Source organism: Chiloscyllium plagiosum, unplaced genomic scaffold, assembly GCF_037043375.1.
Source record: "Chiloscyllium plagiosum isolate Xiang-an unplaced genomic scaffold, Cpla_swu_hap1 HiC_scaffold_8, whole genome shotgun sequence".
Classification (NCBI taxonomy): Eukaryota; Metazoa; Chordata; class Chondrichthyes; order Orectolobiformes; family Hemiscylliidae; genus Chiloscyllium; species Chiloscyllium plagiosum.
The window spans coordinates 33,683,983-33,701,885 of record NW_028270146.1 but is presented as its reverse complement, the minus strand read 5'-3'; the positions used below and the strand labels follow the sequence as shown (position 1 = coordinate 33,701,885).

The 17,903-nt window shown below is 40.6% G+C and overlaps 1 protein-coding gene across 4 annotated transcripts in view; it reads right to left on the bottom strand.

The window, feature by feature from the left end:
- The window catches only part of itpk1a (inositol-tetrakisphosphate 1-kinase a), a 232,664-nt gene that overhangs the window by 12,546 nt on the left and 202,215 nt on the right, over positions 1–17,903 (bottom strand). For all 4 annotated transcript variants that reach the window (XM_087989685.1, XM_043697201.2, XM_043697200.2 and 1 more), the window contains 3 exons: positions 8,549–8,714; positions 7,718–7,785; positions 3,698–3,860 (listed from right to left, as the gene is read on the bottom strand). In XM_087989685.1, coding sequence (XP_087845811.1) covers positions 3,698–3,860; positions 7,718–7,785; positions 8,549–8,714 — 397 coding nt within the window. The remainder of the gene's footprint in view (positions 1–3,697; positions 3,861–7,717; positions 7,786–8,548; positions 8,715–17,903) is intronic.

The window sequence follows — 17,903 nt, the reverse complement described above, 5'->3', positions numbered from 1 at the left end:
CATGCGGGACATGGATATGGTGAATAGGCAAAGTCTTTTCCCCGAGGGTGGGGGGAGGAAAGAGTCCAAAACTAGTGGGCATAGATCATCTGGTCACCACCAAATACTGCTGACGACTTGGAGTTAGACCAGATGACTTCAAAGACTACTAGTTGTGATTGTAGAAAATCTAAAAGCACAGTTCAGCCATTTTGGCATTCAAGACACTGTGATGTAAAATGATATTACTTGGGAATGAAGCATTCAGCCACCTCATGAAAGATTCAGCACCACACATCATCTCCACACTATTGCCAGTCAAACTGAAATGCTGAGGAAGCTGCAAAAATTGCCAAGGGTATCATAAAAAATTGAGCAGATCAGCACAGGCCTGCACAACCCTTGAATGGAGAAATGAACCTACAGATGGAAGATATAGAATGCAGGGAAATAGATGATGACACCTTGCAAAATGTCCATATTACAGAGGAGGAAGTGCTGGATGTCTTGAAACGCATAAAAGATGGATAAACCCCCAGGACCTGATCAGGTTACTCTAGAAATCTGTGGGAAACTAGAGAAGTGATTGCTGGGCCTCTTGCTGAGATATTTGTATCGTCAATAGTCACAGGTGAGATGCCGGAAGACTGGAATTTGGCAAGCGTGGTGCCACTGTTTAAGAAGGTGATAAGGAAGGGTTTGGAGGGATATGGGCCAGGTGCTGGCAGGTGGGACTAGATTGGGTTGGGATATCTGGTCGGCATGGATGGGTTGGACTGAAGGGTCTATTTCCGTGCTGTACATCTCTATGACTCTATGGTATTGAAAGTAGTCCAGACGTCATGCCACACTCAAATTACTTTTCCAATAGCAGAAAACAATCGCAGCCAAAAGTAATAACAGGAGTCAGTTACAAAATCAAAGTGAAATGACAAAGCCAAATTTCACTTCAATAAAACCCCCAATTTGTTGTCAGAGCTGAACACTGGGGAGCCAATCAGAATGCAAACATTCAACGTTCTCAACAAGAATTAGGCCAAGATTAGAGTGGTGCAGGAAAAGCACAGCAGATCAGGCAGCATCTGAGGACCAGGAAAATCGATATTTTGGGCAAAAGCCCTTCATCAGGATTCCCTCTATTCCTTATGAAGGGCTTTTGCCTGTAACATCTATGTTCCTGCTTCTCGGATGCTGCCTGACCTGCTGTGCTTTTCCAGCACCACTCTAATCTTGACTTTGATCTCCAGCATCTGCAGTCCTCACTTTCACCAAGAATCAGGCCAGTTGACAGAATATTAATGTCTCGATATATTGTCGCAACTACAGACAGCTACATACAACACCATGGATTTTCTCATCCTGAAATTAATTAGTGATAAGGTAAGAAGGGTTTGAGTACCTCATCAAGGCCAATTCAGCCCAATTATGTTTTCTCTTGCTGCTTCCAGGGAGTAGAAAATTGCACCCCAATTATCCGAAGCATGTACAGAGACTAATGGAAGTGAAATGGATTAGCATTTCTAGCCTAATTATGTTAATTAATGCTAATTTTCATTATTGACCATGTATATTGGGTACCTTGGTGAATATGTGCACCTACTGTTTTTTCAAAAAGGAGATGACTGTGGAAATGTCCTGGCTGGCTTGTCTTTGTCATGTGACCTCTACTACCACCAAGCGCCTGTGTGCGCTGTCTGTGACAGTCATCAAAAGATACATCACTTGAAATGCTGATTGTAAAGGACCAATGTACTCCCTGAATCCCAAATCTCCAAGGGAATTACAGAGGATCCCTGATTATCAGGCATTCAATTATCCAAATATCGGATTATCTGGCAAGGTCCCAATGCTCGACTAAACTATGTTATCCAGCATTCGATTATCCGGAATTTGATTAACTAAACGAAATAATCCACACCTATGCCCTTCGGATAATCGAGGTTCCTCTGAACACTTAATTTAACGGCTCAATCCTAACTCATTTATAAAAGGAGATTTCTGTATTCTCTTGCTACTGTATCTCCATTGTGTCAATAAAGGACAGTGAAACTAATTGGAATTAATTCATTCAAACGCTCTACTCAACCAGTGCTTTGAAGTCTCATGAAAAATTCACTTGAATTTGAAATTGACTGGCATAACAAAGACAGCAGTAGCTTGTACCAGTGTAGCATTGCAAGCATACATTTGTTCAACATTATTCTAAAGGTAGACTGAGAGAAGAAGATTTCAAACAAGAGAGAGACCTCTGGATGACTGACCAAAAGCTTGGTCGATGGGAGGGTCTTAAGGAAGGAGAAAGAGGCAAGGGTCAGCACGGTAGGCAAGAGAGAGAATTTAAGTCAGCTGAAGGAATGACTGCCATTATTGTGGTGGAGGTGGTAGAGGAAGAGGAGGGAAGTGAAGACAATGGAGTCAGAGCAACTTATGAAAAAATACAGGGCTGGAGAAGATTATTGAGATAAAACTTGGGCAAAATCTGATGAGAATTTAAAAATGAAAACAAGAATATAAAACACATCAGTCATTACCCAGTTTCAGAAGTCTAATTAAGTGATTTCAGGGTAAATGCTCCTGTAGTCAAATGAGAAGCAGACTTACAAGATGAATTGGATTCAACTGAATTATTACAAAATTCTAAAATCAAGGGGAGAACGTGGACACTGGGATCACCGAGCTCTTCTTTGTGCTTGCTGTATATTTTAAGCCCCTTGCTAATTAAGACATTTGCAACTGGCATGGTTTCAATTACATGAAGAATTGAAAGTGAATTTGAAGCCACAAAACATTGTTGCCAGCCTCTTGCCCACGTCCTCCTTTGGTTTGAGCTTGAATTCTAAGATTTTTTTCAAATTGCCAATGATGTGTCTCTTAAATGGAGAAAAAGGTGACTTATTTTAAAAGAGCAACCATCAAATACAATATATTCACAGCATAAGCACATCCTTTACTTTTATTATGAGCAGAGATCTAATCCTCATAAGCAGAACATAGGCAGGGTGACCTTTTTTAAACAATAAGCATCTTTTTCCAATCCTGGTTTATGAAGATTCTCCATTTTAATTAAAAAGAGGCCAATGTCACCAACAAATCTGAAATCCTCAAAGGCTCCCTTCAGTGCAAACTGTTTAATTACCCCAATGGTCAGCCATGAAGGTCCATGGCAGTGTTTATACTCGCTACAAGCCTCCTCTAAACTTCAAATTTACCTAGTCACATCAAGGTAGCCTTTCATTTAAAAAACTTCCACACAAAATAGTCGCACTTGAAAAACTTCCCCTTCACAGGGAAGGTGATGGCCTTGTGGTATTATCACTGGACTGTTAACCCAGAGACCCAGGTAATGTTGGTGGGACCTGGGGTCAAATCTCACCACGACAGATGGTGGAATTTAAATTCAATAAACATCTGGAATTAGGAATCTAACAATGACCACGAATCCATTGTCGACTGTCGGAAAAACCCATCTGGCTCACTAATGTCCTTTAGGGAAGGAAACTATCATCCTTACCCTGTCAGTCCTACATGTAACTTCAGACCCAGCGCAGTGTGGTTGACCCATAACTACCCTCTGAGCAATTAGGGATGAGCAATAACTGTTGGCCTAGTGGATCCAGCGAATGAATAGAGGAAAACAAATTCACTGGCCTCACAAATACACTGTACGTAGCATCAAATAGAAAGGTGTCCCTTTGACAGAGAGAACGGAGCTGTTTACCTGGGAATGCATTAATATCGATAACAGCATGTTGGCCAGTTTGGTTATTGATTATTACATCAATGCCAAACAAGGATATGCCAAGTGCTTCACGCAGCGTCCTGGATATTTTTCGGATGACCTCGTCGCTTGGTGGCCTGAAGACGCCTTCCACTACATCGAGCTGGAAAGAACACAAACTGAATGTCACCAGAGCAGACTTCAAGGGCTCATAGATAGCTCACAGAGAACAAGATCCTGACACAGTTCCACTTTACAAACTAAAGTCATATATATCACACCTTTTCATAACAGAAAATGCCTTAAACAACAATCACTTATGTAAACAACTATTTTTATCATGCTAATTGTAAGACAGCAAGCAGTTGAATTAGCAAAGCTGAAGACAGCAGCTCTATTAAAACAAAACTGTCCAAAAACTATGAAATACCTGTATAGATTTTGGTAGTGTCATGAGTTTGTACAACATCAGTGACAAAGGTCACCTTTGGTCAAGTGATTTGCAATTGATAGCTTAGAAGAAAGGTGTTGCTATGTCAAAATCCTGGATTCCCTTCCAGCAGCACTCTGCGATTAACTTCATAACACAGACAGTAGCAGTTCATGGTGGCTTACCATCACTTTTGCAAAAGCAATTAGGAATGGCCAATAATTGCTAACCGTGCCAGCAGTCCTCACATTCCATAATGAATATTAAAAAAAAAGTTACTAAATAGATTCTAAGGGATTAGACAAAGCTTCAAGTTTTGAAAGTAGTTGGCAACTTCTTTTGTTGGTATGACCATTAATTTCTTGTTTAGTTTCAGCATTCTTTGCAGTCAATGGATCAAATATCCCAAATTTGACTTCCTTGTTTTATCATAGAATCCAGGCCATTTGGTCCATCAAGTCCACACTGACCCTCTGAGAAGTATCGCAACCCGACCCTATCCCTGTAACTCTGCATTTCACCCAGCCTGCACATCCCTGGAGACTGTGGGCATTTTAGCATGGCCAATCCACCTAACCTGCACATCTTTGGATTGCAGGAGGAAACCGGACCACCTAGAGGAAACCCACTTAGACACAAGGAGAATGTGCAAAGTCTGCACAGACAGTCGCCTGAGGCTGGAATCAAACTCGGGTCCCTGGCGCTGTGAGACAGCAGTGCTAACCACTGAGCCACCCTGCTGCCCTTCCTTCTCCATTGGGGACAGTAAAATTTAAAGCTGAGCAGTATATCTAAGTTGTTTAATAGGTCAAAGTACTGTCGGCTTCAGTCATTCAACAGAATTAGTGCCATTGAACACAGCAGTCTTGTGTTAAATAAAATAACTTAGCGGGTGAATGATTACCTTCCAGTGTGACCCATCAATGGTGGCTCTGAACCAGTCAATCTAAACACAGCAGCAAAATCCACACTGGACCTGAATTAAACCACTCCAATTCAGCTGATGAGCTAAAAGCTCATTTTAATTTTCTGCAGGTGAAGCCATTCACATCTTTCAAAAGAGAGCTCAAGGACAAGGACTTAGCAACCAACCCTGAATTATATTTTTAAAATCAGTTTCAATCCCAAAATGTTTTTAATGCAAAACCTAATGAAGAATACAGAAGCCTAATTTGCCGTCAGTTTTCAAATGGCTTTTACTCAGATCATTGTGGATACAACAGCAGATAAAAACCCTCCCATGGCCGTTCAAATTTCCCCGAGTCTGTAGGCAGCAAAACCAGCAACAAAAATAAACCTTAGGTAAAGGACTTCAGCAATCCAGAGCCAGTAATGGAAAAATGGCTTCCTTACACACTGGAAGGAATTCAAGCAAAATCCTTTCCTAATTCTGTAATCCCAGGAAGGACATTGTTAAATGGCATGTCAACTTGACCCAGTGCATATACACATTCAGTCACTTATCCAGTAGTTTGGCAAAGGGATCAAGAATGTTTAAGTCTCTGGACGATACTTGCAGGCCCACATATTTACTACCTGGCTTGCAATTCATAGGTCAAACAAACATTCTACGGAAAACCGCAGACCTCTCTTGAAATGTTGATCCCTGAGTCTTGACCTTTCAGCTCCATTGTAAATGTTCTTTGCTGCAATGCCAAATACCAAATCACCGAATTGACACACCGTGGGAGGAGACTATTTGGCTCATCCTATCTGCAGCAGCACTCTGAATGAACAATTCACTTAGTGCCATTCTCCTGCTTTCTTCCTGGAACACTGCACTTTCTTCTTTTTCAGATAACAGTCGAATTCCCCGTTAAGTGCTTCAATCGAACCTGCCTCCACTACCTTCTCAGGTACTGTATTCAGACCTTAACCATTCACTGTGAAAATTATTTCTCATGTCGCTTTTACTTCTTTTACTAATTACTTTAAATTCTGTGCTGTTGCTCGCAATCCCTTCAACAGTGGGAACAACTTCTTCCTCCCCATTCTGTCCGGTCTCCTCCCGATTTTGAATACTTCTGGCAGACCTACTCTCAGCCTTCTCCTCTCCAAGGTAAACAGTATTAACTTCTACAATCCATCTATAAATCTTATGTCCCCCACGCCTGGAATCTCTCAATCTCATTTAATGACAGTCTGATCAGACCTTCCTTAAGTACAGCATCCGGAACTGGATGCAATAATCCAGTTGAGAACAAAGCACTATCTTATCCAAGTTCAATGCCTCCTTGCTCTTATAATCCATTCCCTTATTAGTAAGGTCTAGGATAATGCTTTGTTAACTGCTTTCTATCTTTCCTCCCATCATTAAAGACTCATACACATCTACATCCACGTCCCTCTGCTCCTGCAGCCTCTTCAAAGTAGCAGCTTTTTCTTATGCTGCTATCTATCCATGTTCTTCCAACAAAAAAAAACTTTTATTTCGCTGCACTGAACTTCACCTGTCACCTGTCCACCAGTTTGTCTGTGACTGTCTGAAGTATTACACTTCCTTCCTTCCATTTTTCACAACTTGAGGTTTCCAGTCGCTCAGCCAAGTCTGGGTCTATGTTGATATTGCCCCTGGTTTACAAAAGCCGTAGGTTGCCCATGGGTCTATTGCATGCATTGTATCAAGGACCTGTTGAGTGAATTGTTCTTTATATTTACACAGTTTGTACATTGAGGGGAGTTTGGTGATCGTGCAAAGATGTTGCGATTTCTGCGCAGTTCAATTCACAGACAGCATGTAGTTGAAGGTTGTGATCATTTTGATGTCATCAGGTAGGAAGGAAGCAATGGCAGGCAAAAAAATTATTTCATCCTGATTCCAGCCCGGCTTCCCTCCTTTCAAAACACAACTGTATCAATTCTCTGCCAATCTGAAAAGTTAACCCAAAAAATAACACTATCATTTCATCTTAAGATAGTACATCTTCCAAAAACAGAGGTGCAGAAATTTCAGACTATAATCCCAAACTAAACTAGTCCCATTTGCCTGTGTTTGGCCCCTATCCCTCAAAACCTTTCCTATTCATGTACTAATCCAAATACCTTTTAAATACTGTATCTGTACCCGCATCCACCACTTCCCCTGGAAGTTCACTCTTCATACAAATCATTTTCTGTGTAAAAATGTTATCCTCATGTCTTTTTTAAATCTTTCTCCTCTCACCTTAAAAAATGTGCCCCCTGTTTTAAATATCCCCACCCTACAGAAAAAACACCTGTCATTCACCTTATCTATACCCCTCATGATTTTAAAAACCTCTTTAAGATTGCCCCTCAACTTCCTACACTTCAGTGAAAACAATTGCCAGTCTATCCAGTCTCTCACTATAACTCAAGCTTTGCATTCCCAGCAACATCCTGGTAGATCTTTTCCGAACTCGTGCCTGCTTGATAATGCCCTTCATACAATAGGGACCAGAACTGGACACAACACTCCAGAAGAGGCCTCACCAATGTCCTCAATATTGGATCCCAAATCCTATACTCAAAAGGTCTGAACAATGAAGGCAAGCATGCTAAACACCTTCTTAACCACCCTTTCTACGTAGATGCAAACTTCAAAGAACTACATACCAAAGGTTAGTACTTACTGCAGTTAAATCAGATGAGGATTCTGGTTTTGAGACATTGTGACTGTTGAAAAATATCGTTTTTCTGTCTGTAAGCAATAGAAATTTTATAACAATTACTATTTACACAAAACTTTTCAAAGGGGTCAGTACATCACAAGTATTTTTTAACATAGCAGAGAGGGTATATAATATATTCTAATCCCTTCACATATTTTCTTTTTTGAACTGAGCTGATCTACTGAACTCAAACCCCAGTGACGTGCTCAGCATTTAAGGTATTTCTCAGTGTGGGATTGAGTATGAAGTCAGGACAAAGTATTCTCAATGCTGCCCTCCAATATGGAGGGAGTGAGATTGGGACAGGAATGTGGCATTCCTGATCCTTAACCTGAAATTTTCTAATGCAAGGGTGAATTTAGTTTTTTCCTGTATCTTTGTAAGGTGGCCCTTCTGTAGTATAAAAGTGGAAAGAAGTATTCCATATTTGACATCATGGGAAGGATGCTACCAAATTCATTCTAAAACAAGGTTGAAGGTTTGATGGCCACATTAGTTCAAAAAAATTACTAATGAGCAACTTGAGGTGCACTGGATGAAAAGGGAATTATTTGTCATCAAGTCTGTCCAGCCACTAAACAAAACCAAAGGATTGTGGATGCTGGAAACCTTAAAACAAAATCAGAAATATCTGGAGAAACACAGCAGGTCTGGCAGTATCTGTGGACAGAGAGCAGCGTCAACGTTTTAGATCAGGGAGGCCACTGGACCCAAAACATTGCCTCTGCTTTCTCCCCACAGCCGCTGCCAGACCTGCTGAGTTTCTCTAGCTAGTTCAGTCTATCCACTAACCTGAAACACCTCTCGAGAAATTCTTCAGTGACGGCCGTTCAACCACGCTGTAGAACTCTCCAACAACAAAGACTTTGTATAGCACTGCGTTGTGGTTTATAAAACTCTGGATGACACACTGGGGCTTTATGTCTTTCAAACCAGCTTCACTGAAAATTATTGCCATCTGTGGAAACAAACAGTCTACGTCATAGAGGGTTACCTACTTCTGTAAAGTTATTTTTTTCTTCAGAACTCAAATCTGTATTTATACCTTTCTATAATCTTCAGACTTTGAGTAATTACCATCTTCAGAGCATCAGTCCTAGATGCAGCTCATCTATTCGACATTTGCTGCATCTTACACTTTTGGTTTTAAACTATTGTCTGGGTTTACTTTCTTTAAAAAGTCATGGTCCATAATTGCCTTTCATGTTGTCAGTACAGGTCTAGAGCTCATGAAGTAACTTTGAGGGGTAGTCACTTTCGAAATATCGGAAAACATCAGACTACCACATAGTAAGCTCCCACAGAGAACAGAAGGGCTAAGATTCAGACCACATTTGGAAATATTTATCAATATGCCATCCCCCCTCTCCATAATCAGAAATAGTGCCTCACTTCACCAAAAAAGGACCAACACTGTTAATTATTTAATTATGAAGTTTTTGTTCCTGAAGGAACCCTTCTTGTCTACCCAGCCTGAGGCTTTGCTGTTGCAGTGTATTATTGACTGGAAATCTAGTGCCATCTGGGGACAGCACCATGAGTTACAAGCAGAACGTACATCTGCCTTTTGTAAAGTTGTCAAAGTCATAGGGTGTAAGGGAATTTACAGGGATTTCTGCTAGAAGTGCCAAGTCAAATGTATATGCAGGCCCTAACTGTACTATATACAAGAAGAAAGATCATATTTCTACAAAGCTATTTGTTCGCATTGATTAATATCCTTGTGCAGGTTATATCCAATCCAAAACAGGCAACTGTCCAAAACATTAGACAGGCTCCAACTGGGAGTAGTGTGAGACTAGGAATTCTGTTGAGAGAACTGGAGACAGAAGAGGGACAGCAATCCAGAAAACTACGACAATGCAGTTCTACAGATGGAGGCTGGAACAGCATCTGGGCTCCCTATCTCAAGCATGACAGGGTTTCACAGATCACACAAACCAGGACATCTGAAGAATTCAGTCAAGATTGCTGCTTAAACAAACAGAGAAAATACAATAATTTCCATGTGAAATATGACCAAGTTCTATTCTACTCTCTGTACCTCCCAATTATAAGGTAATCAATGTCTTTGTTGTGATCAGGGTACATTGTAACAATCTCAGCAAAACACAGATTTGCCTAAAATACATCAAATTTTGCCGTAATCATAAACGCCAAGCATAGGGATGTAAGAAGCTCATTAAGACATGTGTGGGCTTATCAGAGTTTTACTTATGGTCATCCCTTTCATCAATTACTAAATGAAAAGTAACAAGGACTTGATTAATTGATTGAAGCATATTTGAAACCCTTTCTCCAAGGTTCTTTCTTGCCTGCAGACATCCTACACAGCACAACCAAGACAATTCATTTCCTTCTACAGTTAATCTGAGGAAGAGAATATCTGATGATATTCTGAGAGTTCCCTGCCTGTGGGCATTCTTCACTGCCTGAAGCAACCTCATCGTTAGAAGCCAGCATATGTAGGGCCTGGCAGGTTGGACCTGCTTTACCAGGATAAAAATAAACTTGACAGAATTGTGGCTTTGCTGAAACCAATTGTAACCACAGTGTAACCTTTCCTACATGATGATGTGGCTCTCCTGCTGACGCATCTTTTGTGCAGCTATTTCTCATTTATCACTCCCAATAGCTCCCTCTAAAATAGCGTGCTAAATGAAAACAAAAATCAATTGCCCAGAAGCAAGCATCTAATGGGGGGAGGGGAGGGGAGGGTGGTCGTGGACCAGATTAATAGCCCCAATCAAGGAGACCTGGTTGACAGGTATAAACAAAAGTGTCAGAGGTTCTGTTCACTCAGAGCTGGCTCGGAGTAAGCTGCATCAGTGCCAAGGACTCTCTGCGTCTAAATAAACAGTAGTTTTCTGACAGAATACCAGCCTCTGTGGAGTAATTCCAAATGCGACTAATATAAAAACTGAATTATAAAAGAAGAAATAATGGGAGTTCATCAGAAAGGTATACTGATAATCATAGAGACTTGAAAAAAACAGACGTGCAAAAGTAGCAAAGTAATTCATTGCATATTTTTAGGATAGTTTCTCAGAAAAGCATGTTCTCGAGTTGACCAGAGATTAGGTTATATTAGACCTGGTATTGTGCAATGGGTTGGGATTAATAACCTCAGAGTAATGATGTCCTAAGTAATAGCCTGTAATACAATTCATTCGCAAACTAATTGTAAGATTCAAAGAGTGGGTCCAAGACTATTATTTCAAATTTAAATTGAGGCAGTTCTGAAGACATGAAAACAAAGCTGGTTGAAGTGAATTGGAAAATTGCATATAGGGATAGGTCAACAGAGATATTGACAGGCAAGGAGATTTTTCAGACTACACAAAATAGAAACATTCCAATGAGAAAGAAAAATTCTAAGGGGACAACCCAACATCTTAAGAAGTTAAAGAAAATGCAAAGATAGGTGTCAGGTCAAAAAATTGGACAGAACATTTAAAAAAGCAGCAAAGAATAACCAATAAACTAATAAGGAGGGAAAATTATACTGAGAGAGAAAGCTAGCTAAAAATATAAAAGCAAAAAGTGGGGCTTTCTATAGATTGCTAAAAATGAAGAGATTTAATAAAGCAAGTGTTGGCCCTTAGAAAGCAAGGGAAATTAATAATTGAAAATAAGGAGATGGTAGATGAATTGAACAGACATATTGCATTGATTTTCCATACAGATGATATGAGTAACATCCTTAAAAAAAAAAATCAGGAAATAGAAGGAAGGGAGGAGCTCAAGAAAATCACAATCACCAGGGGCATGGTACTGAGCAAAATATTAAATATGTGGGCTGACAAATCCACAGGTCCTGACAGATACATTCTGGGTCTGAAGAGAGGTGGCTCGTGAGATAATTGATGCACCGGTTCTAAAGTTTCAAAATTAGATTAATTAAGAAAAGGTTCCATTAGATTGGAGATTAGAAAATGGAACAACGTATTCAGAAGGGGAAGGAGAGAGGAAGCAAGAAACTGTAGGATAGTTAGCTTAACAACTGTCACAGGAAAGATGTTCTTAAAGAAGCTAAAACTGGGCAGTTGGATATGTTCAAGGCAATCAAGCAGAGTCCATGTGCTTTTGTGAAAGAGAAATCATGTTTAACTAACGTAATGAAGTTCTCTGTAGAATTAGCATGAGTCATCAATAAGGGGAAATCAGTAGATGTACTGCATTTAGATTTTCAGAAGGTATTTGATAAGGTTCTACATTGAAGTTCATTGCAAGAAATAAGAGCTCATGATGTAGGACATAACACACTGGTGTGAATCAAAGATGGACTATCCAACAATAAACAGTACACTTAAAAGGGTTATGTTCCAGCTGGCAAGATGTAATGACTCGTATGCTACAGGAATCAGTGTTGGGACCTCAGCCTTTTACAATGTACATAAAAGACTAAGATAAAAGAGAGGAAAGGTCGGGTTATTAAATTGCTGTTGACAGAAATTTGGATGGAAAAATGAATCATGAAAAGGACATGTGGAGACCACAAAGGGATATTGAATAGGTTCAATCAATGGACAAAGATCAAGCAAATGGAGTATGATGTGAGAAAATTGCACATTTTGAAGAATAAAAAAAAGGTAAGAGACTGCAGAGGGATCTGGGTGCCCCAGTATAAGAATTGTCAAAGGCAAGTATGAAGGTACAGTAATTAAGAAAGTTAATTGAATGTCATTGTAGGGAGGATAATCTTCAGTTAGACAGAGACCACATTTGGAATAATATACACATTCTTATTTAAGAATGTAAATGTATTGGAAGCAGTTCAGAGAAGATTTCCTGGACTAATACCTGGAATGGGTGGGTTGTTCACTGAAGAAAGATTGGACAGGCTAGCAATATCCCCTGGAGTTTAGAAGAGCAAGACATAAGTTGATTGAAATACACAAGATCCAGAAAAGTCTTGAATGGGTGCCCTCAGAAAGGATGATTCATCTTGTTGGAGAATCAAAAACTAGAGATAACTGGGGTTACTCCTTTAATACAGACATGAGGAGAAAGATTCTCTTACAGAGTTCATGAGTGTTTGGAATGCTCTTCCATAAAAGATAGTGGAAGCAGAGTCTTTGAATAATTTTAGGGTTGAGTTAGATAGTTTCTTGATAAGCAGTCGGTTGAACCTCACTGGCAGGGATCCTTCTGGAAACAATTATTCAGAATAGAATTAGTAGTCACAATGAAAAGACAGGTGGATTAGGACTTGCCAGCATGGATTTATAAAGGGGAAACTTGCTGATGAAAAACAGAAAGGATTGATTCGGGTAATGTTGCTCTGTGTACACATGCACTTTCATAAGGCCACACAACAAACTTCAGAGAAATGTTACAGCTCATGTAATAATAATAAAAAAAGAACAGTAACAATGTCAATTCAAAGTTGGCCAAGTAATTTGAAACACAATAGTGATTAATGGATTTTTTTTTAGACTGAAGGAAGACTTATCGGACTTCCCCAGAGTTGGTATTGGGATCCTTGGTTTTCCCAATTTGTGTTAACAATCTAGATCTTCGTGTTCATGGGACAGTTTGTGGAAGATGTAATGTTTGGAAGAATTGTAAACTGTGAGAAAGACAGTGTAGAACTCCCAAAAAGCCATTGACAAGTTTGTGAAGTTAGTGGTTAGGTGGCAAATGCAGTTCAATGCATAATAATATGAGGTGATGCATTTTGGTAGGATTAAAGACAATATAAAATACAAGGTACAATACGGAGGTATGGCATTGAGGGTGAGTTGGAGGTTTGGATTAGGAGTTGGCTGGCTGGAAGAAGACAGAGGGTAGTAGTTGATGGCAAATGTTCATCTTGGAGTGCCGTCACTAGTGGTGTTCCGCAAGGATCTGTTTTGGGACCATTGCTGTTTGTCATTTTTATAAATGACCTGGAGGAGGGGTTAGAAGGTTGGGTGAGCAAGTTTGCGGATGATACGAAAGTCGGAGGAGTTGTAGACAGTGAGGAAGGATGTGGCAGGTTACAGCGGGATATAGATAAGCTGCAGAACTGGGCAGAAAGGTGGCAAATGGAGTTCATATAGCTCAGTGTGAGGTGATTCACTTTGGTAAGAGTAACAAAAAGATGGGGTACTGGGCTAATGGTCGGATACTTGGTAGTGTGGATGAGCAGAGGGATCTTGGTGTCCATGTACACAGATCTTTGAAAGTTGCCACCCAGGTAAATAGTGCAGTGAAGAAGGCATATGGCGTACTGGCTTTTATTGGTAGAGGAATTGAGTTCCGGAGTACTGAGGTCATGTTGCAGTTGTATAAGACTCTGGTGCGGCCACATCTGGAGTATTGTGTGCAGTTTTGGTCGCCATACTATAGGAAGGATGTGGAGGCAATGGAACGGGTGCAGAGGAAGTTTACCAGGATGTTGCCTGGTATGGTAGGAAGATCGTATGAGGAAAGGCTGAGGCACTTGGGTTGTTTTCATTGGAGAAAAGAAGGTTTAGGGGTGACTTGATAGAGGTGTACAAGATGATTAGGGGTTTAGATAGTGTCAACAATGAGAATCTTTTTCCACGTATGGAGTCAGCTATTACAAGGGGGCATAGCTTTAAATTAAGGGGGGGTAGGTATAGGACAGATGTTAGGGGTAGGTTCTTTACTCAGCGAGTCGTGAGTTCATGGAATGCCCTGCCAGTAGCAGTGGTGGACTCTCCCTCATTATGGGCATTTAAACGGGCATTGGATAGGCATATGGAGGATAGTGGGCTAGTGTAGGTTAGGTGGGCTTGGATCGGTGCAACATTGAGGGCCGAAGGGCCTGTACTGCGCTGTATTCTTCTATGTTTCTATGTTCTATAATTAAGGATGTGCAGAGGGATTTGGTTGTATTTGTGCACAGATCACTAAATGTTAAAGGATAGAGGGAGAGAGCAGTTAATAAGGTGCACGGTATCCTGTGTTTATTAATAGGGGCACAGAGCAAGGAAGTATTGCTTAATTTACACAAGACACTTATTAGACCTCAGCTAGTCTACTGTGTATCATTCTGGGTGCCACACCATAGGAAGTATGTGAATGCAATGGAGATAGTGCAGGAGAGATGTTGATCAGATGGGCCAATGGGCTGAGAAGTGGCAAATGGAGTGTAATTCAGATAAATGCGAGGTGCTGCATTTTGGGAAAGCAAATCTTAGCAGGACTTACTCACTTAATGGTAAGGTCCTAAGGAGTGTTGCTGAACAAAGTGACCTTGGAGTGCAGATTCATAGCTTCTTGAAAGTGGAGTCGGAGGTAGATAGGATCGTGAGGAAGATGTTTGGTATGCTTTCTTTTATTGGTCAGAGTATTGAGTCCAGGAGTTGGGAGGTCATATTGCGGCTTTACAGGACATTGGTTAGGCTACTGTTGGAATATTGCGTGCAATTCTGGTCTCCTTCCTATCAGAAAGATGTTGTGAAACTTGAAACGGTTCAGAAAAGATTTACAAGGATGCTGCCAGGGTTGGAGGATTTGAGCTACAGGGAGAGGCTGAACAGGCTGGAGCTGTTTTCCCTGGAGAGTCGGCGGCTGAGGGGTGACGTTATAGAGGTTTACAAAGTTATGAGGGGCACGAATAGGATAAACAGACAAAGTCTTTTCCCTGGGATCAGGCAGTCCAGAACTAGAGAGAATAGATTTAGGGTGAGAGGGGAAAGATATAAAAGAGACCTAAGGGGCAACTTTTTCATGCAGTGGGTGGTACGTGTATGGAATGAACTGCCAGAGGAAGTGGTGGAGTCTGGCACAATTGCAACATTTAAGAGGCATTTGGATGGGTATATGAATAGGAAGGGTTTGGAGGGATATGGGCCGGGTGCTGGCAGGTGGGACTAGATTGGGTTGGGATATCTGGTCGGCATGGACGGGTTGGACTGAAGGGTCTGTTTCCATGCTGTACATCTCTATGACTCTATCAGAAACTTTGAGTGTGAGGTTGGAGAAGTTGAGACTGTTTTGCTTTGAGAGGCAAAGGCTAAGAGGAGACCTAATAGAAGTTTTCAAATTCACAAGAGGTATGGATAGAGTAGATAGAAATAAACAGTTCCCATTTATAAAAGAATCAAGAACAAGACAGCACTGATTTACAATAATTTGTAAATGTTGGAAACGTAATGTGAGAAAAGAATTTTCACACAATGAGTGGTGCAGGTCTGAAATGTCCTGACAGGAGGGAAGTTCAATTGAGGCATTCCAAGGGGAATTAGATGATTATTTTATTAGAAATAATGTGCAATTGTATGGGGAAAGGGAATAGAACAGTTTTGAAGAAGGGTCACACGACTCAAAATGTTAACGCTGTCTTCCCTCCACTGACACGACCAGACCCGAGTTACTCCAGCAATTTTTGTTTTTGAATGTAATATTTGGGGTTTCCATATTTTTTCAGACTTTGCTACTAATTGGGCCACATGCACTCGCATTCAGTAGAATATCTGAAGCTTTAGGAAAAAAGGAAAAGAAAGAATTCAGTTGACAAAAAACACGCTATGAGTTATTCACAAGATGATTGAATATTCCTTTATAGCACAATGGTATTTCCAAATTTGTGATCGCCATCACCTAGCAGGTCAAGGATAAACAGGTGCAGAGAAATAGCATCACATCCAAGTTCCCTTCAAGTCACACACCGTACTGACATACACATTTATCATTGTTATCTCTCTGGCACTGAGTCGAACATCGGAACTCTTTCCCAAACAGTGCTGTGGATATAGCTACACCACATTAGCTGCTGTCTTGAGAGGTAATCCAGGATGAGCAAGGAATACTGGCCTTGCTGGTGATGTTCACAGCCATAGAATAATACTTTTTTTTAAAATTACAGGACAATCTTACTGAATAGCAGCATTTTTCCACCCAAAGCTTCATGTGACATACTATCCTTGCAGAGGGAATATAGGTAACTTGCTGTGGGGCTTCCCTTGATCCCTTGTCTGTAACAAACACATGTAGGGTTGAAATAGTTGCCCTTAGTCGTTCTCACATCACTGTGACTGACATCATCATCATGGATGTTGTTTTTAGGGAGAGAGTGCATTAAACCAAGTATTAATGACCATCATAGCAAATCTCTGCAACCAAAATAAAACTGTGCATAAAGATGGAAACATTAAAATTAACTAGGAAACTAAAAGAACAAAACTGAAGTAGTTTTGTGGATCTAAAACTAGATAAAAGCAGCGTGCACAAATCTGCCTTAATGTGGTGCACAATGCAACAGCTACCAGTAAAAAAACTTTAACAGGTCAAATCTCAACTTCAACAAAAAAAAAGGAGCCACAGTGCATTTTTATAATCAAAAACAAACATTGCAAGAATAATTACACAGGAGACTTGCTTAGTTAAAGCGTCCAGTTTTTCTTCATGGTGTACAGTATTCCCTCCCATTTCTTCAGCACCTTTCTCATTCTCTCCCTCTCCTCCTTCCACTGACCCCCAATCCCACTCAGTCCCTCTCCTTCTCCACACCTATTACTTCAGTCATTATTTGCATGTTCCAGTCTTCCATTCTGTAGCTTATTTATTTCAACGTTTGATGCAGCTCAGGAAAAGGGGCAACACAGTATGATGTGACTGATAGGGTTAATTAGAAATGACCCTCTCTTTCCTCTCATCATTCCCCCTGCCACTCCTTCGAAACTTTGAACAACCCTGAACGTTCAAATCCTCTCGTCAGTATCCCCTCCATTTCACTCATGAACTGCTGAGGGGTGAAACTCAGATTCTACTTCTGAATGTAGGGCCCACACATTTTCCAAGACAATGCCCAAACAGTGCATCGCTCATTTTTACTATTTGCTTTTTATAACAGCGTGTTCCCTCCCACAAGTTGAGGAATGCAGAAAGCATGAATGGCTATATTCAGCAGGACTGCCGGAAACACAACAGCAACAATTCATCCCTCTCAGTTTGTGCTGGTCAAGACAAGCAGCAATAATTCTGTCAAAGGATATGAAATGTGTGGGCTAGTGAATTTCCCAGAGGGGTCAAGGTGGATTTTCCAGTTCGAGGACACAGTACAGTGAGCCTGAAGTTGGAGTCTTAGAAACATTATTAATAGAAACAAATCATTGTCAACAGTGAAATAATCTTTAAAAAATGTCAAGGCATATGGACGAGGCATCTGAAAAACTGAGATTGAGATGATAAT